Source organism: Anabrus simplex, chromosome 1 (genome assembly GCF_040414725.1).
Source record: "Anabrus simplex isolate iqAnaSimp1 chromosome 1, ASM4041472v1, whole genome shotgun sequence".
Lineage (NCBI taxonomy): Eukaryota > Metazoa > Arthropoda > Insecta > Orthoptera > Tettigoniidae > Anabrus > Anabrus simplex.
The window spans coordinates 416,880,220-416,901,709 of NC_090265.1; the positions used below are offsets into that span (position 1 = coordinate 416,880,220).

The 21,490-nt window shown below is 39.0% G+C and overlaps 1 protein-coding gene across 2 annotated transcripts in view; it reads left to right on the forward strand.

The window, feature by feature from the left end:
* Positions 1-21,490, forward strand: part of Cap-G (Chromosome associated protein G) — a 312,952-nt gene that overhangs the window by 70,110 nt on the left and 221,352 nt on the right. For both annotated transcript variants that reach the window (XM_067143890.2, XM_068224995.1), the window contains 2 exons: positions 11,047-11,187; positions 11,297-11,384. In XM_067143890.2, coding sequence (XP_066999991.1) covers positions 11,047-11,187; positions 11,297-11,384 — 229 coding nt within the window. The remainder of the gene's footprint in view (positions 1-11,046; positions 11,188-11,296; positions 11,385-21,490) is intronic.

Sequence of the window (21,490 nt, forward strand, 5' to 3'; positions counted from 1 at the left end):
CCACTCAGCCCGGCAAAAAACTCACGACTACTTGTATTTTAAACTTCATTAAGGCCTCATTTCAAAAATTTCTTAACTACATTTAAGAAAGTGTATAATTTTACGAACATTTATATTTTAGACTTTATAAAGGCCTGATATTAAGAATTTCATAACTATTGTCAACCATTTCACACATTTCCAACATTTCCTTCACATTCATATATAAGTTAATTACAACCTGATTAATCAACTTTCAGTTTGAGATTAAGGCTAAAGATGCCTATAATTAAAGGGTGAAACATGTCCCTATAATTTTATTTAATTCATTATCTTTTTTATGTATTGAACAGGTGGAATAAATAAACTTTAATATTTATTTGACTTCATTGTACATTTCAATACGGACCTAAACATGAGAATTATAACATGTAAGGATGTACCCGGTACTGAAGTTTGTCCGTGGTTTAGTATTTTCTGAGGGTTGTTTGTGATAAGTAAATCTGTTAGAGTGTGCGAGGATCTGTTGGACGTATACAAGTGATGAATAGGGTTAAGTGGCAGTACTGACATGTTACAGGAGGTAAATATGTTCTGTAAACGATTTGCTGTAATTGAGTCTATTAAGTTTGTGTTAGTATGAGTACATGCTCGTTGGTAGGTATGAGTGTTAGTAGATTTTCTTCGAATTTTATAAAGTTTCCTGCTTTTGGTGGTTTATAAACAATTCCAATAAGCACTTTAGTCTTGTCTATGGATAGTCCAACAAACATATATTTAGTTAAGATGTCAGTAAATAATGTTGAAGTTTATATAATCTTTCTTGTTAAATTGTTTGTGACCCTCTGTGGGTGGGGGATGCAGATGAAGAATACACCCATGGTATCTCTTACCTGTCATAAAAAGCGACTAAAAGGGGCGACCAAGGAATGATCAAATTAGAACCACGTTACTACTTGTAATTAGTACCACCATACAGGGTCGCTTTTACTTGCGCGTAGTACCACTAATGTTAGGTACACAATAGGTTTGTGATAAGTAGCGACAGTGTGTGCTCAGGATGCATTTTACGGTACCTGTGATTCGTACCACTATATGAGCGACACCATGGTTCTGCCTTGCCTATGATTAGTACCCACTATGTGAGGAACACCACGGGATAGTACAAGTCCGTGTGGTTAGTCCACTTATGCAAAGAATACCATAGGTTTGCATTGCCTATAAATAGCGACACAATGTGCGAAATACCATAGGTCTGTGTTACATGTGCGCATTACATTACCTGTGAAAATTACCATAATGTGTGGATTACCGCGAGTCTCCGCTACTTTTGATTAGTACCGCAACATGACAAATACCATGGTTCTACGTTTCTAGCGATAAGTACCATTATGAGGGGCCGATGACCTGGATTTTGGACCTGTTTAGACTATAAGAAGCATTGATTCAGTATTGTGCTCTAGATGCAGTCCCTTGGTCAGTAATACTATTGTATTGTATGCTAGTTTCTAGGAATGTGGGGCATTGCGGGTCGGATCCACTGATTGTTTTAACTTCATATCCATCCATTCATTCTTGATCCTCACGTTTTGAATTCTGGTCAGTGGAGGATTATGGATTTTTAATTGTCCTTACATTTAGTGTCATTTCGTGCCATTAGGGGCCGATAACCTAGATGTTAGGCCACTTTAAACAACAAGTATCATCATCATCATCATCAAATTGTTTGTGTAATATAGAGCTACTCTTCCACCATGGTGCTTCGGTCTGTTGTGAGGAACTGCATTAAATTCTTCATCCATCTCTCACTAATTGCAACAACATTTTACCATACTTCCTTCAAAAATAGCTTTCAGCTCAATGTGATAGGCCAAAGCATTGCCATGGGCACACAGTAGTGACAACACACAAAGCATGCACCATCTTGATTCAAGTACACGATGACCTCTGTGATAATGACCACTTCCCATTTCTTCTCATGCTCTTGAATCAAAGGCAATCCAAAGTATCGAAACGCTGGTAGAGTCTTTGAAACATGCATTGATGGCCGTTGAAGGTTTGGGTATGTTGATGGCTACGTTTCTTCCATTACAACTGGAATTCTGACTGTTGCAGAGGAAATAGTACCCTCCTCGTCCTGTATTCTTCTCCATAAACAGGTTGCATGGTGGACTGACAAAGTTGCAATAGCCATACATGATCGTTGACGGGGTTTTTTAAGCTTTATAATTGGAATCCTATGATGGTCAACCGTATTTAGTTTAAGGGTCTCTGTGCTAAAGCCTGTGTCTTGATTTGAGATAGTACAAAATGTACTTGGGAAGAAGTATTTCTCTTCCGTGATAGCACACACTCTGTTATCACAAGTGTGGACAAAACTGTGTGTGTTGTCAGAGTCCAGAACGTGCCCTCACTTCCCGGAATCTCCATTAATGGAGATAAAATTACTATTCCTTCAGTAATTGAGGATCATATCATGTCACATTTTGCAGATATGTCCAGATATGGGAGATACGACCCTGCATTTCTGCGTAATAAGCGCAAGGCAGAGGCACACCATCACTCTTATGCTTCTAGTGCTTTGTATTCTGGTAACGTGCCTTTCATACAATGGGAATTGCGGAGTGCACTTGCGCAGTGCAGGTACACTGCTCTTGGGCCAGACAAAATCTACAATCAAATGCTCATACATTTGAGTGACTGATGTTACAAGGATATCATCTCCCTATTCAACAGAATATGGAATGAGGGAGTTTTTCCATGTCAGTGACGTGAGGGATTTGTAATACCAATTCCCAAGACGGGTGAAGATCCCAAGCTTCTGGATAGTTGTAGCCCAGTATGCCTAACAAGTGGCCCGTGTAAGGTATATGAAAGTAGGGTGAAATGGCGACTATTGTGGGCAGTGGGAGAGAGAGGCCTCTTAACTAACTACCAGGCTCTCTCTTTAATCTGCCAGACTGGAGAGAGTCATTCAGGAGGCCTTTCTCTGGAAGTGACATCTAGTTGCTATGTTCTTTGACCTGGAAAAAGCTATGACACTAACTCTCGATGCGAGGTTATTTCCCCATTACACCAGTGGGAATTTTGGGGTTATTTACCAGTGTTTATTGAGAAATTCATGACCCTTTGGCCCTTTATAGTCCGCATTGGAAATGCTTCCTCTCAGTATTATGTTAAGGAAAATGGAATAGTACAGGGATCTGTAATGAGTGTTACGCTGTTCGCAATCACCATCAACGGCATTGTTGCCACTGCTGGGCCCGCCGTCGTTTCATCACTGTATGCCAGGCGGTTGAGGCGCTGGCCTTCTGACCACAACTTCGCAGATTTGATCCTGACTCAGTCTGGTGGTATTTGAAGGTACTCAAAAATGTCGGCCTCATGTCGGCAGATTTACTGGCACATAAAAGAACTCATGCGGGACTAAATTCTGGCACTTTGGTGTGTCTGAAAACTGTAAAAGTAACTGGCACATAAAAGAACTCATGCAGGACTAAATTCCGGCACTTTGGTGTCTCTGAAAACTGTAAAAGTAGTTAGTAGGACGTAAAGCAAATACATTATTATTTTTATCAGCTCTGGGTGAATGGTGGTTAGTGAGAGACAGCTAGAGCAAGCTGTTAATTGAGTTGACAGATGGGCCCTGCAACATGGATTTTGATTTTCAGTGGTAAAAACCTTATTTATACACTTCTCTCAACATCTGCTTGTGCATTCTGAACCAGAGCTCCGTTTGCGAAACAGTTCTTACCAGTGATGGACACCTGCAGGTTTCTGGGTTTTCATTTTGATAAGAGATTAACGTGGCAGCCCCACTTCTTTCAGTTGAAGGTTGCGTTCATGAAGACGAAGAGACATAACATCGTTAAGTTTCTCAACAGTACTTCATGGGCCGGTTTGACCTATGGTGCTGCTATGTTTTTACATGGGTACGGTCCTTTCCCAGATTGGCTATGATAGTGTGACTTATGGTTCAGCATCAAGATTTATGCTGAACCTTTAGGCTAGCACTTTCCGTACTAGCCCCATTTTCAACCTACTTGCAAAATAGGAAGTTCCACCTTTACGAATAAGGCGGTAGCCGATACTCCATACGTACGTGGCCAAAATTTGTGAAATGCCGCAACGTCCAAGCTATCGATGCATTTTTAGTACCCAACACCACCAGAGATACCAAGACCAGCCGAATGCCACACGGGTGGTTGGGATTTGAATTGATAGCTTGTGTCATGAGTTAGACGTGGCTCTTATATAAAATTTATTAATTTTCAAAAGTATCCTCCTGTTCAATACGATATAAACATTATGATATACAGGGTGTTTCAAAATGAATTTCGGGATTTTAAGGCTCTGTAGTGTTTATTACATTGAACATACATTTGTAAATAATACATTAAGTGAAAGAGCAACTCGAACAGTTTGTCCTAGAAGTGTTCAGTGTGAGTACCATTCATTGCGTAGCACTTAACGAGTTGATAGGCGAGTTCATACCACACCTTGGTGTGTCTGGAATAATTGTTGCAACAGCTGCTTTAATCCTGTTTCTTAAATTGGTTATGTCAGCTGGCAGCAACGGTACAAACACACGATCCTTGACCAATCCCCGAAGGTAAAAATCGCATGGCATCATATTGGGTGAACATGGAGGCCATGCGAAACAAGCTTTGTCATCTGGCCCCTTGCGACCAATCCAGTGGTTGGGTACAACATCGTTTAACCAGTTGCGTACTGAGTTACGCCAATGAGGCAGTGCACCATCTTGCAGGAAATGAAGTTTCCTGGTTCTGCTTCTTGTAATTGAGGAAAGAGCCATTGTTCAACCACATCAAGATAAAAATCACCAGTTACATTTCTTCAGTGTAAATGAAAGGCCCATCAATTTTCTGCCAGGATATGACACAAAAAACATCAATTTAAGGGAGTCAAGTTGCAACAGTACCATCTTGTGAGGATTTGCTGACCCCCAGATGCACACATGAGTGTTCACGTGTCCACTTAGGTGAAATGTCGATTTATCACTGAACATGACACGATCCACAAAATCTTCATTGTCAATCCATATTCTTTGCAAAGTTGGCATGTTAACTGTAGCCTGTATGCTTTGGAACTTGTACCAACTGTACACGATAAGGGCGTAGTTTTAAGTGCCTCCTTAACACATTGATGACCAGCCCTGGAGATCTCCGTAGTACTGCGGCCAGCGGTTGATGACGAACCCCGGAGATCTCTGTTTTTACGCACGGGTATCATTTGAAGCTCTCTGTGCTGGTCTCCACTGACTAACATTTAACAACAACATGTTAAATGTTAAAACTGTTAAATGTTAACTGGTGACACCATCAACATGTTAACTGTTAAATGTTAAATACCGTTTCATTTAACATTGTGTCCACACTTATGAACATGTTAAACTTGACTTCGTCAGGCTGAGTGGTTCAGACGGTTGAGGTGCTGGCCTTCTGACCCCAACTTGACAGGTTCGATCCTGGCTCAGTCCGGTGGTATTTGAAGGTGCTCATATACGTCACCTCGGCGCTCCCCAAAACCGTAATAGTAGTTAGTGGGACGTAAAGCAAATAACATTATTATTAAACTTGACGTCCTTTGTTTATATACAGGTAGTTCATCATATTAGTTTGTGGTAATACATCCATGTGGTGTCTTGCATTTTCAAACAAGGACAATGGACTCGGATGAAGAGGATTTGGCTTTTGTTATTGCCAATGTTGCTTCTTACAAGATCTTGAGAAGGAAGGAAAGGAGAATGTGGGTACAACAATATCTCAATAAAAGGCACAATAAGGATGAAATTTTGAATGAGGTAAATGTAGAAGACAGGTTTCGATTTAAAAACTTTTTGAGAATGTCTGTGCATGATTTTAATGTAGTTTTGGAAAAAATATTCCTACCATAAGAAAGGACACACAGCTACGAGCAGCTATTCCACCTCACCTGCGCCTTGGGATAACTCTGCATTTCCGCACGTTATAAACTTCGTCCACTCCCAGCCCCGACTTCCGACTTTTCTGAACTTCTTGCAGTTTTCGACTGTACTAGGAGTGGAGGGAGGCTACTTTTATCAGTGCACTCACGGGAGCAATTATAGATAACTTCAAGTTCCTGAAAACTGTCGGCTTTCCCTGTTTTATATCGGTATTCCTGCGATGAGACATTCTACAAAGAAGGCCTTTCTATTATATCATTAATTAAGTCCAGACTGATCTCCTTGCTTCACTCCATTTCTGACTGTAAATTTTAGTATAGTACAGTATTTGTAGCTTGTAACTATAATCCTACTTTTTATCACGAGAAGCACGTTGTTTAAGCTATCTGTTGGCATGGAAATAGCACGGAAGTTGCCGAAGCTGTGCCAACATCCCACGAACAATGAATTGACTTGACAAGTTTTCCACTTGGAGCGGAAAACACGCCAGCATGCTAAAAATGTTAACCTCAACATCGAGTTAACATGCAAAGTCAATTGGAAGACGCAACGACAACATACATGTCAATTCTAACATGTTCAATTTAACATGTTGGTGTTAAATGTTAATCATTGGAGACCAGCCTTTTAAATGGCATCTAAGAAGTTTGTCTAAGAAACGTAAATGTTTCAATCGTGCTGTTAATCTGTTCAGTCAAGAAATGTGTGAGGATACTCTGTCTTGATTCCTGGTTGTCTCCAGGACCGACGGACACAGCTTCCTTCCATAAAACCCACTTCTAATTGGTAATGCTGTTGAAGTTATTGTTGACGGAGGGTTTGATGAGATGTGGAAGCTACCTGCCGGCTCCATACTTAGCTAGACCATTACGATCAGTCAGAGTAGGAAGTTACGGAAAGCTATGATGTGGAAAAAAACGTGTCTCTGAACTCCCGAAAAGGAATAATCTTTTGCAGGGACTTAGTCTAAGCCTCTGATGATTATCTCATCTGGAGCCTTGTACATTGGGGAGTTTCTGACGTTAAACAGCTCAAAAGGGCATGTCAGAGCCAATTTTCACAATACAGTTGCTTTTATACCCACCTTCAACTTGCAGACACTGCTTGAACGGAATAAAGTTTCTATGTACTGATAGACGGTTCAACCATAAATACCAGCATCTATGCGCTGTTATAATTACAAAAGGTTTGGTCACATGTCACCAAGCTGCCAGGGCTCGGCAACTTGTGGGGCATGTGGAAAAGGGGGACCATACCAGTGTAGAAGGCACACCACCACCCATGTGTTTAAACTGCACTGGTGAGCATGCCCGTCAATCCAAGGATTGTCCTGCATTCATGGAGGAAAAGAAAATCTAGGAGATAAAGACACTGGATAAGCTTCCTAATCCAGATGCTCGGAGGAAATTTAACACTGGTTGCATGAGATATGGCGGGACGTGTCCCAACAGACAGGTAGATGAGTGCACAGAGGAGCTCGTGGTACAGCAGTTTCTCTCCATCCTTGGTGATCCAAGTGTCTGCCTTTGATAGCTTAGTCCCTGGATCAAGTGGTGTGGAGACTGGGCGGCATGATGTCATTCTGAAGCGATCAAGTATGTCAAAGATGTATCGTCATTGACTGATGGTGATTGTCAAATCAGTGCGAGTGAAATTGATTCCCAAACAGTATGATATGTCACCCAAATAATTATAATTAATCTCGAAAGACTTCTTCATAGATTCTTCTGAGGTTACAGCATATAATATCATTGTCACAGACAATAGTTATCAGCAGGTCATTCCCTGTAGTCATTACGTAGCCACTCGCATCCCCGAAAGTCAGTCGGCTTTGCTCCAAACTTCCTTAACACTTGATCCAAACGCTGGTACCAGCAGCGTCCAGGTTGTTTCAATCCATTTGTCGTACTCTGTTTCCTTTCTGTAGTTCAGATAACGTCTTCTTGGTCTCATCTATTATATGTTGATTGTCGTAGCCTACTTCCTTTCAATGTTGAACTTTAAAACTCTTCCAATGTACTCTGGAACTTCCATCCAAATCTCGTCAACAGTGCAATTTAGGAAGGCAATGGAGACGTTGAACTGTTGCACATGCATCACGTACTGTGCTGCATGAGCCATACCAAGGTGAATAGAACTAAGTTGCACCACGGGAGCATAGGTGTCCCTGTAATCTATCCCAGGATGTTGACAAAATCCATTTGCAACAAGCCTAGCTTTCTGTTTAGTTATAGAACCTTTGTTTCTCAATACTATCCAACTTCCGACAGTTGAACAATTCTTCGGACGCTTCATCAAATCGCAGGTATCATTCTTCAGTATTGAGGGAAACTCGTCGGCCGTCACCTGCATCCGTTTTTCTTCATCGGGACCAGAGATTGCGGACTTAATGGGAACTTCCGCAATGCACGCAACATCTGGATGATCTCAGACTTTCTCTTCAGTAACCTGGTGCTTCCTTGGTCTGCCTGGTTTTCCCATGAGAACCTTCGTAGATCTACCGGGGCTGCACTTTGTTAACATTGTAACTTTGACTGAAACTGGATCCACATAGAAGCCCAAGAAGTCCTGTTCATCCTGTGAATCTGTCAAATTCAGATTTATAGCATTTCGTGAACTTAAACATTCATAGAGTCATCCCTGTTCACCACAATATCAAATGTTTCCATTGACGGCAGGTTCCTCGGTTCTCTCATCAATGCTCAGATCGTCACCAGTCTCGATGATATCAACTATCTGTTCTGGGTGGAAATCTTGTTAACGACGACCATCCACTTTTGGAGGCTCTTTCAGGAAATGCACGCCGCGCAAAATTTCCACTCAACATACCTCAGGGATCCAAATTCTGAAGGCCTTGGAATTCACAGCAAAGCCCAGAAACATGCTGTTTCATGCATGTGGCTGAAACTTGCCTGCGTTCTTGGTTTGATTTAAACAACAGACCAACAGACGAAATTCCTGAGAGTTCACCCCCATCTGGTTTTTCTTCCATCCACGCTTCGAAGGGGGTATTTCCATCTAATGCAGCAGTGGCAGTGATTTGTGATGTGATTTGCAGTTGACACTGCTTCTGCCCAGAATGGAGGTGGATGGCCAGACTGTATCAGTAGACACTGAGCCACTTCAACTAAGGTTCGGTTTTTCTGTTCGGCTACCCTATTCTGCTTAGGGTTGTTCAGGACCATCAATCGGCGTTTATTGCCAGAGCTCTTCAACAAGTAGTCAAACTGCCTGTTGGCATACTCCATTTATCTGGTTGCAGAGAGCTCTCTTCCTCTTCTTCTGCCGAGATCACTTATCATGTTTGTTTACTCGTGTCACCCACTGTGCAATACCTTTGACACTGAATTTCATGGAGCTGGAGTTCACCAAGTTCAGTGTTTCATAAATATTCAATTCAATGTTCTTAAAACTGTCAATGTTTTTGGTCATGTGTGTGATACGCCCACTATTGAAACCCCACCGTTTCTTATTTGTTGAATGAGCCAGCGGGACATTTGCTTTGTGACATACACTCAAACCTGGCACATCGTACGATGAAGTATTTTCCATCTTGTTTTTGTTTTGATCACTTTTCACTTTCAATAGACAATTCGCTGCTTTGTGACCTGTTTTTTGCACTTAAAACACCTGAATTTGTCACCATCAAGCTTATTTGATTTACCTGATATGCCATAGTTTCAACTGTTATTGTTCTGTTTCTGCACCAACATCGCGTTCTGCACATGAGTTTGTCAGTTACTCGAACATGCATCTCTTTCCTGAACTGTTTTTATGAGCAATGTTTCGGGATGCACGGTTCCATCACATGACTCGCTAGCGATATGAAAACGATCTAAACTCACTGGTAAACCCTAGAGTAACAATATCGACTGAAGGTCGTTGTTTATTGGCACTTCCATATCACTGAGTCTGTCAACAGCATCAAAGAATCTTTGTAGATGATGATGGATGTTGTCGCCTCATTCATGCGTTGAAGCACTATTTGCTTCAGCCGGTTAACTTTTCTTGCAGGGTCTTTGACTGGTACTCATTTTCCAAGTTTTGCCAAAGTTCTCTCGACGTTGCACAATCCTTTACCTGTTTCAACTTGGTTGAAGAGATTCCCAGAAGTATGTCTGACATACCCCGACTATTTCCTAATTCCCACGCCGTCACTGGCTGCGTTCTCTGCATTTGCATCACTTACGTTGGTCCACATATAATTTTTTATAAGTAATGCTTTAATTTGGATTTTCCACATATCAAAATTGTCTCTTGAAAGCGTTTCTATTTGTATTATCGCAGACTCCATTTCTCGTTCTTTCTCACCACGTTACGGAATGTTCCAGTATAACGAAACCACACTTTCACGTCTTTCTATAATTTCACTTCCTTGCACGTGACTTTGGGACCATAACCTATTAATAAGGCTGTGGGTTACGAAATGAAATATGACACCCATTACTTTAGAGTGCAGGTTTATTGAATACGAAAAGGAACAAGTGTAATACAATGAATCTGTCTGAACAAGTCAAGTGACTGGCACGAATTGAACAGAACAAAAACGGATGCTCATAACCAAAGAGAAAACACCAAAGAATACTAGGTGGCAGCACTAGAGGGTGGCTCGATTTGAATCTTATTTAACAATTCTTAACAAAAAATAATGCTCAGATTGACTAGTAAAGTAAATTTGTGTCATCCTGAGGTGATGTAACTCTTTTGAGGCACACCCCGCAATGAAGGTAAGCTGCATGTACTTATTTGACTACATACCTGCCCTCCTGCCAATCTTAAATTTCTAGCTGTACCAGGAGTTAAATCTGGGCTGCTGAGGACGTCAGCTAATAGTGCTAACCGTTACGCTATTGAGGGGTACCTCAGACTGACTGATGATGATTTATCATTGTTGAAAATATTCTTGTAAATTCTATATTTTGTGACTAAGGTTTTTGATTCTATTCTCCATGAAAGCATCCCTCCTCTATGAAGCTGTGTCTGTGTTGTGGTTTATCATGCGGTCTGTGTATGACTTTAGTGAATAATTTGCTTGTTTATTTTGTTGTTTAAATTGTTAATTTCAATTTCCTGTTATTTACCTGTTATTTTGAAATTAAATATGAATTATACTTTTTCAGAATCACCAGTGTAATAACCAGTCGATTCGCTTTCGAGTGTGCCAGTTTATAAACAAAATTCTACAAAATTTAGGGGAGGAGGCTTTTATAGATGATGAGTTATGCAATCAGATAAGCGAATGTATGATGGAAAGGCTCCAGGTGAGTACAGTTTAACTACAAAAGTTAGATTCTTTGAATACCATGTTTAATAGACTATTTTTTAAATGTATAGATACATATTTTTTAGACATTTTCCTTTTTCTTAAAGGACAAATCACCAGCTGTTCGGTCTCAGGCTGTTATGGCACTCCTGCGGCTCCAGGATCCTACTAATCCAAATTGTCCTGTAATCAAAGGTAAAATTTAATCGTACTGCTATATTACAACTTGCAGTAAAGATTTAAGAATGAAATTTGGAAGAGAGATTTTCTTACTTCAGCTGCTGTAGCTGACATTTGAATGGAGATGTAGTTCTTACAGCACTGATAAACCTTCTGGTCAAGCCGAAGAGATCGCAAGGGCTCGCTGCATTTAAAATATTACAGAGATTTTTTTTTCCCATCGATAAACCCCGCTGCCGTAGAGTACCGGCTGGTATAATATCTTCTCATGTATTGGTCCAGGTTTGTTGGGTTAAAATCCTCTACTGTCAGCAATCCTGAAGTGAATTTCCCGTGATTTTCATCCGCTGCTTCAGGTAGGTTCTGGTACATCGTCTAATCTATAAGTATGGACGATTCCTTCCCAATTCTTATGTACAGTAGTTAATCTTAGGACAAACGCAAACATCACTCCTCTATACTGTAGTTTATTCTGTTGACTCTGCACGTAATAACGGGAGCTTTTGACCAAGATATGCCAAGCCCCTTGTGGGGAACAGTGGCAAAAGATTAATTTTATAGACACTATTGCGTTACATGGTTTTAGTGATGCTACATGATATTGTACTTTTAGAGTGATGTATAAAAAAAGTGCTTACTAGAATGGGGGGCTCTTAAGACATTAAGAAAGGATGCAGAGGTTCAACAGTGCTTATTACCGAGCTGAATTTATTTGGCTTTGTACACAATAAAAATATGGCCCTGAAGTGTTGCAGAAATAAACTGCTGTTTCACCAGGTGGAAAAGAAATACTGTATTCCAATTGGCAGGACTGTATTCGTTGGCAACATGGTAATTCAACAAAATAAGTTCTATGATAGAAGGTTATCAAAAAATCTAAGATATAGTATTTCTTAAGTATAAAGCAGATATTCAGTAGAACCTAAGTTATCTGAATTTTACTTAACCAAAACATTTAACTGTAATTACATCTATTGTGGGTAATTAATTAAAATAGGGAATTAACTTTTATTCTCATAATATAATGTGCTCGTAGTCTTTCAGGACCAGTTTAATGCTGAAGTTCATTTTCACTTAAGGAAGAGAAAACTGAAAGTAGACACTAGGTTGGTATCACTCCTTAAAATTCCTGTGGATCTCTGGTAGTGTGTTAGCCTCTGGACCCCAAGATTGCAGGTTCAAATACAGCTGAGGTAGTCGGATTTTGAATGGCGGCAAAAAGTCTGATTGGCACTAGACGTGAGAACAGCCTAAGTTTTTCTGTGCCTTTCCTCGCTTACTAGGCAACAGGCAATACAGAAATCGGTTTTCCGGTTCTCCACCATGTGGAGCTGGGATCATGAGCTTGCAAGAGCGAACGGTCTAATTCAGCATACTACCTGCACTGTGTGCATCTCTGGCTCACAAAACGGCACTTGCCAACCTAGCATTCAGTATAGCAGGACTTGATCTCGATGGGAAACATTCAGTCAAGATTGCATCCTGATAATGTGAATGATATTGTATTCCTTCACAGCAACTTTTTTGTACCGTAGGAATACACAGTGTGGTTCATGTGTAATCTCTTGTTCGAAGTTTAAGTTGTTTATTGCTACCAACATAGTGAAGTATTTCTTTGTACTGTCATAATTAAGATTCCAACAGGCTTTTATTGAAGTTCAATAGGAAAGTCAAAATGTTGTTATAGTACAGAGATAGCCAAACATTTTAGGTTTGAGGGCTGCTTTTTATTTCAGAAAACACAAGCAGGCTACTGACAGACTAATATTATTAACACATTCACTCCTGTAGACGCCTTAAGGCGTTTAAGAGCAGCCTATGTGGGACCATATCTGAGTTAAGGCGTTTAAGGTTGTGCGATATAAACGTCGTATCGAATTTAGAATAACAGCCACAGTATCCCCTGCCTGTCGTAAGAGGTGACTAGAAGGGGCCTCAGGGAGTCTGAACTATGGAGCGTGGGTTGGCAACCACGGGTCCCTTAGCTGAGTCCTGGCATTGCTTCCACTTACTTGCGCCAGGCTCCTCACTTTCATCTATCCTATCCGACCTTTCTTGGTCAACTCTTGTTCTTGTTCGACCCCGACGCTATTATGTTTCCAACGGCTAGGGAGTCTTTCATTTTCACATCCTTCATGGCCCCTGTCTTTCTTTGGCTGGTACCTTCATTTTTTGAAGTGTCGGATCTCTTCCATTCTTTCTCTCTGATTAGTGTTATATAGAGGGTGGTTGCCTAGTATTTCCTCTTAAAACAGTTATTTATTTATTTATTTATTTATTTATTTATTTATTTATTTATTTATTTATTTATTTAATTTATTTAATTTATTTATTCCTATACTATGTATAGACTAGAATAGTGTTCCACCGATCAGTACTTACTTATTGTAAATGGATTTTACACTAGTACCGGTTTCGGCCCTTTCATGGCCATCATCACCTAGTATATAATGTATTACAGCCATTAGACAAAATCACAAAGATGTTATGTTCATCCGGATGTCTAATGGGAATGGAAATAAAATATATTGCAGTAGTGTGGGGTTAAAATATCTGATCAAGGTGGTGGTGAAAGTTTCGATAAACTAAAATTTATTGAGTGTACATAGGACGTGAGTACATTAAACACATTAAAACATATAGGCCACAATATAAAATACTTAAAAATTTTAAACGCATTAAAATATGGCTTATTAAAATTTGAGTTTGTATTGCATGGATTTCAATCTTCTATGTAGTTCTTGTGCTTCTATATTATGTTGATTTATTTGTATAAGGTGATCTTTGAGATTGTTCTATGGCTGATATACGTCATATTGATACGTGGTAAGAACCCTTGTCATGAATTTTTTTTTGAGTAAGTATGTAATCCAACTGATGATGAACTTCAGTAAGTTTTTTATGATGAACTGTAAGACTTTAGTTTAAATTTAGGAGCTGTTGGTGGCGACACCTCTCTCGTCTATGTTCGTTATGGCGTTGTTATCTGTAAAGATAAGCTGATATAAGTATAGTATGTGTATGAAGGAATGCCTGGTATATGTATGAAAATGGAAAGAGTACTTACTATTGTTGTTGTGAAGGTCCTGTACCGGTATGTTTGGAGGCTTACTGTGTTCTCCTACAAGTGCGTCTGGGGCTCATGTTAGCTGTGGAGAGGGATGTACGTGGAGGGGACGGAGGTGTGGTTATTGTGGAGGTAGGGGCTGGGTCAGGCTTGTGATTCGTCGGTTTGTTAGGGCGTGTGTTTACTATTTTGAGATAGTCATTCTTTAATGCTGGAATGGCTTTATCAAAGATGATGCTAGTTTTCTCTGTAATGTCGTTAATGTTATGATTGGGATTGGCGTATTGGTCCAGAGAAATATAGAAATCTTTGGTTATGTTGAGCAGGGGGCCCTTAGAGTTTATGTTTAATATCATCATATCGTTATTGATGTCTGTGAAACTATGCTTAGATTCTTCTACATGTTGGCCTATTGATGAGAAATGGTTGTGTTTTATTGCATTTATTTGTTCATTGTAGCGGATGGTGAAGTTTCTGCCTGTACGTCCAATATAACTTGTGTCACAGTTGTTACATTTAATACGGTAGACACCTGATTGGTTGCATTATTATTATTATTATTATTATTATTATTATTATTATTATTATTATTATTATTATTATTATTGACTGTTTTGGTGTTGTATAGTGTTGCTGCTGTTGTGTATGGTTTTGAATGCTATTTTCAAGCTGTGCTTCTTAAAAATATTAGTTACAGTATATGTATGGGTGTTGTTGAAGGTAAATAGGACATAATCTTTTTTTGGGTTTGGCTGTTTTAGTTAGTTTGCTTTTAGGTTGGGATTTTATTTTTAGAATGATTTTGTTGATCATTTCTTTGCTATATCCGTTATGTTTGGCTGTGTCGTGGATTCATTTTTAAGTCATTATTTTGATCTTCTATTGTCATTGGAATGTTAAAAGCTCTATATATCATGCTATAATAGGCTGCACTTTTCTGTGTGTGTGGATGAATGGAGTCATTTTTTATGGTATTTAAGGTGTGTGTGGGTTTCCTGTAGATCTTATAAGATAAGTGGTCGTCGAAGTCTAAGTAATTTAAAGTACGTTTATTTTTGGTTTCTTTAGTGAATTTAATTAGGGGGTCTAAAGTGTTAAGTTTGTCTAGTATAGTGTCTGCGTCAGTGGATCTATTGTCTATAATTACGAAGATGTCATCAACAAATCTGCATCAAAAATATATACTATCTATTTTGTTGATTGACGTGTGTTCTAAGTGGTCTATATATATTTCTGCTAATATTCCGGAGGCAGGAGATCCCATAGGTAGGCCTTGTTGCTGATATATGGTATCATGAAATCTGAAGTTGTTATTGTTTATGGCGAATTCAAGTAGATTCATGAATTCTTCTATTTCTAGGGTGCTCAAATTGCTGTGGTTTTTAAAATTAGATTCTATTATTTTGATTGTTTAACCCCTCAGCGTCGCAGCCATTTAAATAGCTTCCTACCCCACGGCCGGATGAGATTTCGACTACGCGTGACTGAAATACATAGATTCACATAAAGCGTTACTACAAGTATAAAAGTAGCCCGATTGTCACGAAATTTGGAAATCCTTATGACAGAATTATGTACATGCAGATAATTACATAATAGTTTCACATTTCCTTAGTAATTTAGTTCCGTGTGATAGAGTTCGAAGCATTCTTTGAGACAGGGACTCAAGTCACACTCCTGGCAGCAGTACACTGACGTCTTCTTTTCTCCGTGTTTTGAACACAGGATACAATGTCTCTGAGGTTTGGATTTCCAACTCTTGGGTGCTAATTTCCTGATAAAATGTCTTTCCTGCAACCTTGGAACTGTATTATCTGATGCGCGCCGGCCTTGAATATTTCGTTCCCCTCCCTCCCGAGCGCATTTTGTAAACAAACCTTTCACCAACTGAACCCGATATGGTAATTGCTCAATATTTGTCTCTGTGACCTGTGTGAGTATTATTAGAGAATTTATCAGTCAGAATTCACCGTTGAAAACTTCTCTTTGACCTGTATAATTATATATAGTCTCTTACACGAAATTTCCAAGTACTGTTTCCTCCTCATCGTCACTCTCATCATTTACCACTGCTACATCATCTATTTTATTATCACTGCTGCTTATACTGTCACTACTACTTCTGACTAAACTTTCATCTGAATTATACAATATTTCAAGCACGTTACTGTCAGTCAACCACGGCTGAGCGCCGTGCGTCACACGGACTGATGAAGCTGCAGCGAGACTGAAAGCAGCAGGACGAAACTGAATGAGGGGAATAACATTTATGACGAAACAAACCAACTCGAAACATACTTCAGATGAAAGGTCGAGGCATCGTCTTTCAAACGAGATATATACCATGAACAACTGGTTCTCGTATCGTATGACAGAAAGCAGCACTAACTGATGCCTACACAGAGCGCTCGTGGAGAGTTACGAAAATATAGCCGTAAATGTGAAACGATGTATGGGTCTATACCACGTAAAGAGGTCGGCGGCTACGGAAGAAAAGAGGGTCTATACCACGTATAGAGGTCGGCGCTGAGGGGTTAATGGGAATGTTAGGGTACATGTTTGTAATGTCAAATGAAGCAAGGGTATGTTGTTCGATCTTTAGTTCTTTGGTTCTGTTGTAAAAATCTATTGAGTTTTGTATTGTTTTGTTTGCTAAAAATGAAGAATGTTTTTTCAAAATTTTTAAAATGAATTGCGATAGTTTATAGGTTGGACTGGCTCTATAGTATAGAATCGGTCTCATGGGTGTATTTTAGGGTAGGCTTTTTCGGATGGTAATTGGGGGTTCATCGTTATAAGTTTTGCAGATTCTATTTCGGCGAGAAGAAAGTGTATCTTCTTGAGTAGATTTTAAAAATTCCTTTGTATGTTATCGGTTGGATCTTGGCGTTTTATTGAAAAAGTGTTGTCTTGGAAACATTCTTTAGTCTTTGTTATGTATTCATTCTTATCCATAATGACCGTAGTGTTGCCTTTGTCGGCTTTTGTTATTAGTAGATTGTGTGATAGTAGATGTATCACAGCCTCACACTATATGTAGAAGCGAGATATATTATTGTCAGTATTCGATTTATTATTATATTTATTACTATTATTATCTATTTTTATTTACATTTTATGTTTATTTACATTTCATGTTTGTGGGTTACTGTAGTCGCATCCTACTTCGTGAACCATGGGCAACGGCTGAGTGGCCTAGTAAGTGGTCCTGAGAGTCGGGATACTAGTTGCTATGGAATGGGAGTGGGCATCTCGGACATATTCTGAGTCCTGGCCCTACTTGTGCTCAGGTGGCTAGGATTATACAATCCACCGGTGGTCCATAACCTGTTAGAGGAGAGATCCTCACTTGAACTACGTGCAAGTAGGGTAGCATCCTGCTTCATGAATTTACCGAGCTCAGAATATTTTAAGCAAGCCTCGGACCTGTGGGAGTAACGGAGTCCCACTCCCATTTGATAGGTGAGAGACTCCTTGGAAACAACTTGGCGAAAAAAATGGAATTCGATGGGGAGCTATCAATATTAATGGGGCTTATGGAAGAAAGAAAGTAGAACTGGCTGAGTCAGCAAAGAGGATGCATCTGGATGTGCTAGGAGTAAGTGATATTCGGGTAAGGTGAGTTGAGGAAGAGATAGTTGATTATAAAGTGTACTTGGCGGGAAGGGCAGAGTATGGGGTAGGGCTCTTTATCAGGAATAACATTGCACGCAACATAGTTTCTGTTAGGCACGTAAATGAGCGAATGACGTGGGGAGATTTGTCAGTTGGAGGAATTAGACTAGAGTTGTGTCTGTGTATTCACCATGTGAGGGTGCAGATGAGGATGAAGTTAACAAGTTTTGTGAAACATTGAGTGACATCATGGTCAGGGTCAACAGCAAGGATAGAATAGTGCTAATGGGCGATTTCAATGCGAGAGTTGGGAATAGAATTGAAGGATACGAAAGGGTGATTGGTAAATGTGGGGAAGATACGGAAGCTAATGGGAATGGGAAGCGTTTGCTGGACTTCTGTGCTAGTATGGGATTAGCTGTAACGAATACATTCTTCAAGCGCAAGGCTATTCACCGCTACACATGGGAGGCTAGGGGTACCAGATCCCTAATGGACTATATCTTAACAGACTTCGAATTCAGGAAATCTGTTAGGAATGTCCGAGTTTTCCGGGGATTTACGATGATACTGACCACTATTTGATCTGCTGTGAACTAACTGTCTCTAGGCCTAGGGTAGAGAAAGTGAAGTCTGTCTGCAAACGAATAAGGGTAGAAAATCTCCAGGACGAGGAAATTAGACAGAAGTATTGTGAATACGTCTAACCTCAATATCTGTGTAGTCGAAAGCTGTAGAAAACTCTCTAATATTCGTATATTGGGTATAATCCACTATCATTCTGATATATTTGGCAGTTTCTGGAAACTTACTGCAATGATTTATTATCCAGATACATGTAGAAACATAAAGAATTTTGTAGATTCTGTCACTATGGTTTGTGTATATGTAATAGAATATTTGAGTTTGATCTACTCCAATCGAGAGGCTGGTTGATTTATTGTTCCTTGTTTGTTCAGATGTGTTCCATTTAGAGTGTTGGAAGAAGATTTTCAGAAGTTGATATTTGTAGACTGTTTGTCGAACAGTGTATATATATCGAACTGACAGGCTGAGAGGCCAGAGACAGTGCAGAAAGAGAGTGGGAGTTGGAGTGTAGAGTGTGGGTTAGAGTGAGTGTTACAATGAGCTGAGGATTTGGTTGATATCTGAACTTTCCTGATAATGTTATATATTATGTTATTTATTTATTTATTTATTTATTTATTTATTTATTTATTTATTTATTTATTTATTTATTTATTTATTTATTTATTTATTTATTTATTTATTTATTAAACATGTATTCATAAATACATTTGATTGCATATTCTGTGGTCGTATTTTTTAAATATTGCAAAAATACATTTTTTAAATATGAAAGTTTTAAGAATACCTAACATTATTTGTAAAAAGAAAAATTATAATAAGTGTCCGTTATAACACACTTGGTCATTAAAATACTAATATTGCCATTGGACTTGCAAAACTTGTTGAATCTTAGTAGCCATGTCATTTACGCTAGGTTCATGTCTTCATTGCCTCACAAGATGCACTTAGGTATGAACCAGGACTGTTTCTGGCCATTGACTTCACAACGTTAATTGTATAAAATAGCTGCTTGTAGGCGTATAATAAGCCAAACAAAATAAGTAGCACTGGAGCAAGTTTCTTCATGGCCGAAAAGTTTTGTGGAAAGCTGTTCCACTGTTCAAGTATTATTTCTCTGCCTTCTGGAGAAAGTATTCACCATCAATAACAATACACTTGATTTTCACCAATGCTTCGTCAAGTTGTACAAATTTGTTCACCCATATACTGCTTTCTTGAAGATCAGTCAACTCCATTTCTAAATGGTCAGTATCTAACCTATCAAAAAAATGTACCTTAATTTGTGCAATATGAGGTTTTGAAATAAAGTGCAATGTTTATTTCTCAAAATCTCGAAATTGGGAAAATCTTTTGGATACTATTTGTTTTGAATTTTGTAAGACATGCAAATAATTCTTATAATACTTTTTGAGCTTCAAAAGTTAATTGATCTGCAAAATTTGATGTCAATTCAAGTTGTACTTTAAGTGATGGTTTTGTTTCATCATCCCTGATGAATACTTTAAGTTTTCTCTGAGATGATTTTATGATGTCAAACAATCGATTTCTAGTGTGTCTTTTTCTGCTGTAGGTTCTTATTCACGTCATTGTGTACTGATGTAAAATCACGGAGAAACATTAAATCGCATAGCCAAATAGAGTCTGTGAGTAAGGAATTCTTCCAGCTTTTCTGACATGAAGAAGCGAATTTCGTCCAAGAGCTGGACAAACCTCTGGAGTACTTGCCCACGACTCAGCCAACAAACATTATTGTACAATACAAATTCACCGTATTGAGATTCTACTTCGTGTAACATCTTTGAGAACTGGCGATTATTTAGAGCACTTGCAGATATGAACTTCACAATTTTAGTTACCTACACCCAAGAGTACTCTTTCAAATGACTTCATACCTTCTTTTGCGCAATGGGCTTCTTGGTGAAATATACAATGGAACAGTAAAATAGGGTGTATAACTTCTTTAAGAAATTTCATGAAGCCATTATGAATACCTGCCTTACTTTGGGCAGCATCAGTTGTCACAGACACAATTTTCTGTAAGTTAAACCCCATTTTATTACAAGTTCTTGCTTCACTTAGTTCATTATGTCCTTTCCTTTTGCAGTTTGTATGCTCAGCAATTTAACTAATTCCTTCCTCATCACATTTCCACAAGGAAATTGGACAAAAACAGCTAACATCCATGCTTTCATCAGGACATACTGAATATATCTGGGAGTTATCCAAATCAGCTTTCAGTTGCTCCAAAACATTTCACTCATTCTTATTATTCTATCCTTGAGAGATTTTCTGCTGGTTGGCATTTATTTAATTCTGTTAATTCATTGTTTGTTACGAAAGTTCTCAAATAATATGTCGGACATCAGTATTAAAGCTTCCTTCAAGAACTCGCTGTCAGAAAGAGGTTTCCTATGCTGTGCTATGCAGGGAGACAGATGGAAGCTAGCCGCACTGGTATTATTCCTTGGCCTGAAAGATGATGCAAAAGAACTATTTTTTTTTTTTTTTTTTTTTTTTTTTGTGAAACTAACACACTTCTTTCTTTACTTGACATGGAACCTACATTTGAATGATTCGTCTTGAGAGGGCGCTATACATTAAATGTGCAGGATACAACTGTTTCGAGACACATGCAACACAAAGCTTTATTGTTTCTTTCTATCACTCCGAATTCCTCTGTTCACTGTTCATGAAAAATCCGGCCACTACCTTCGTTAAGTTCCTGTTTCTTTTTTAGGCCCCAGAGGCATTTTTGCGAGTCCGTATACAAAACCAGAAAATGATATTCAGTAAACAGTTACACACTATGCGCTACTGGCTACATAACACAAGTGACTGACATGAGCGA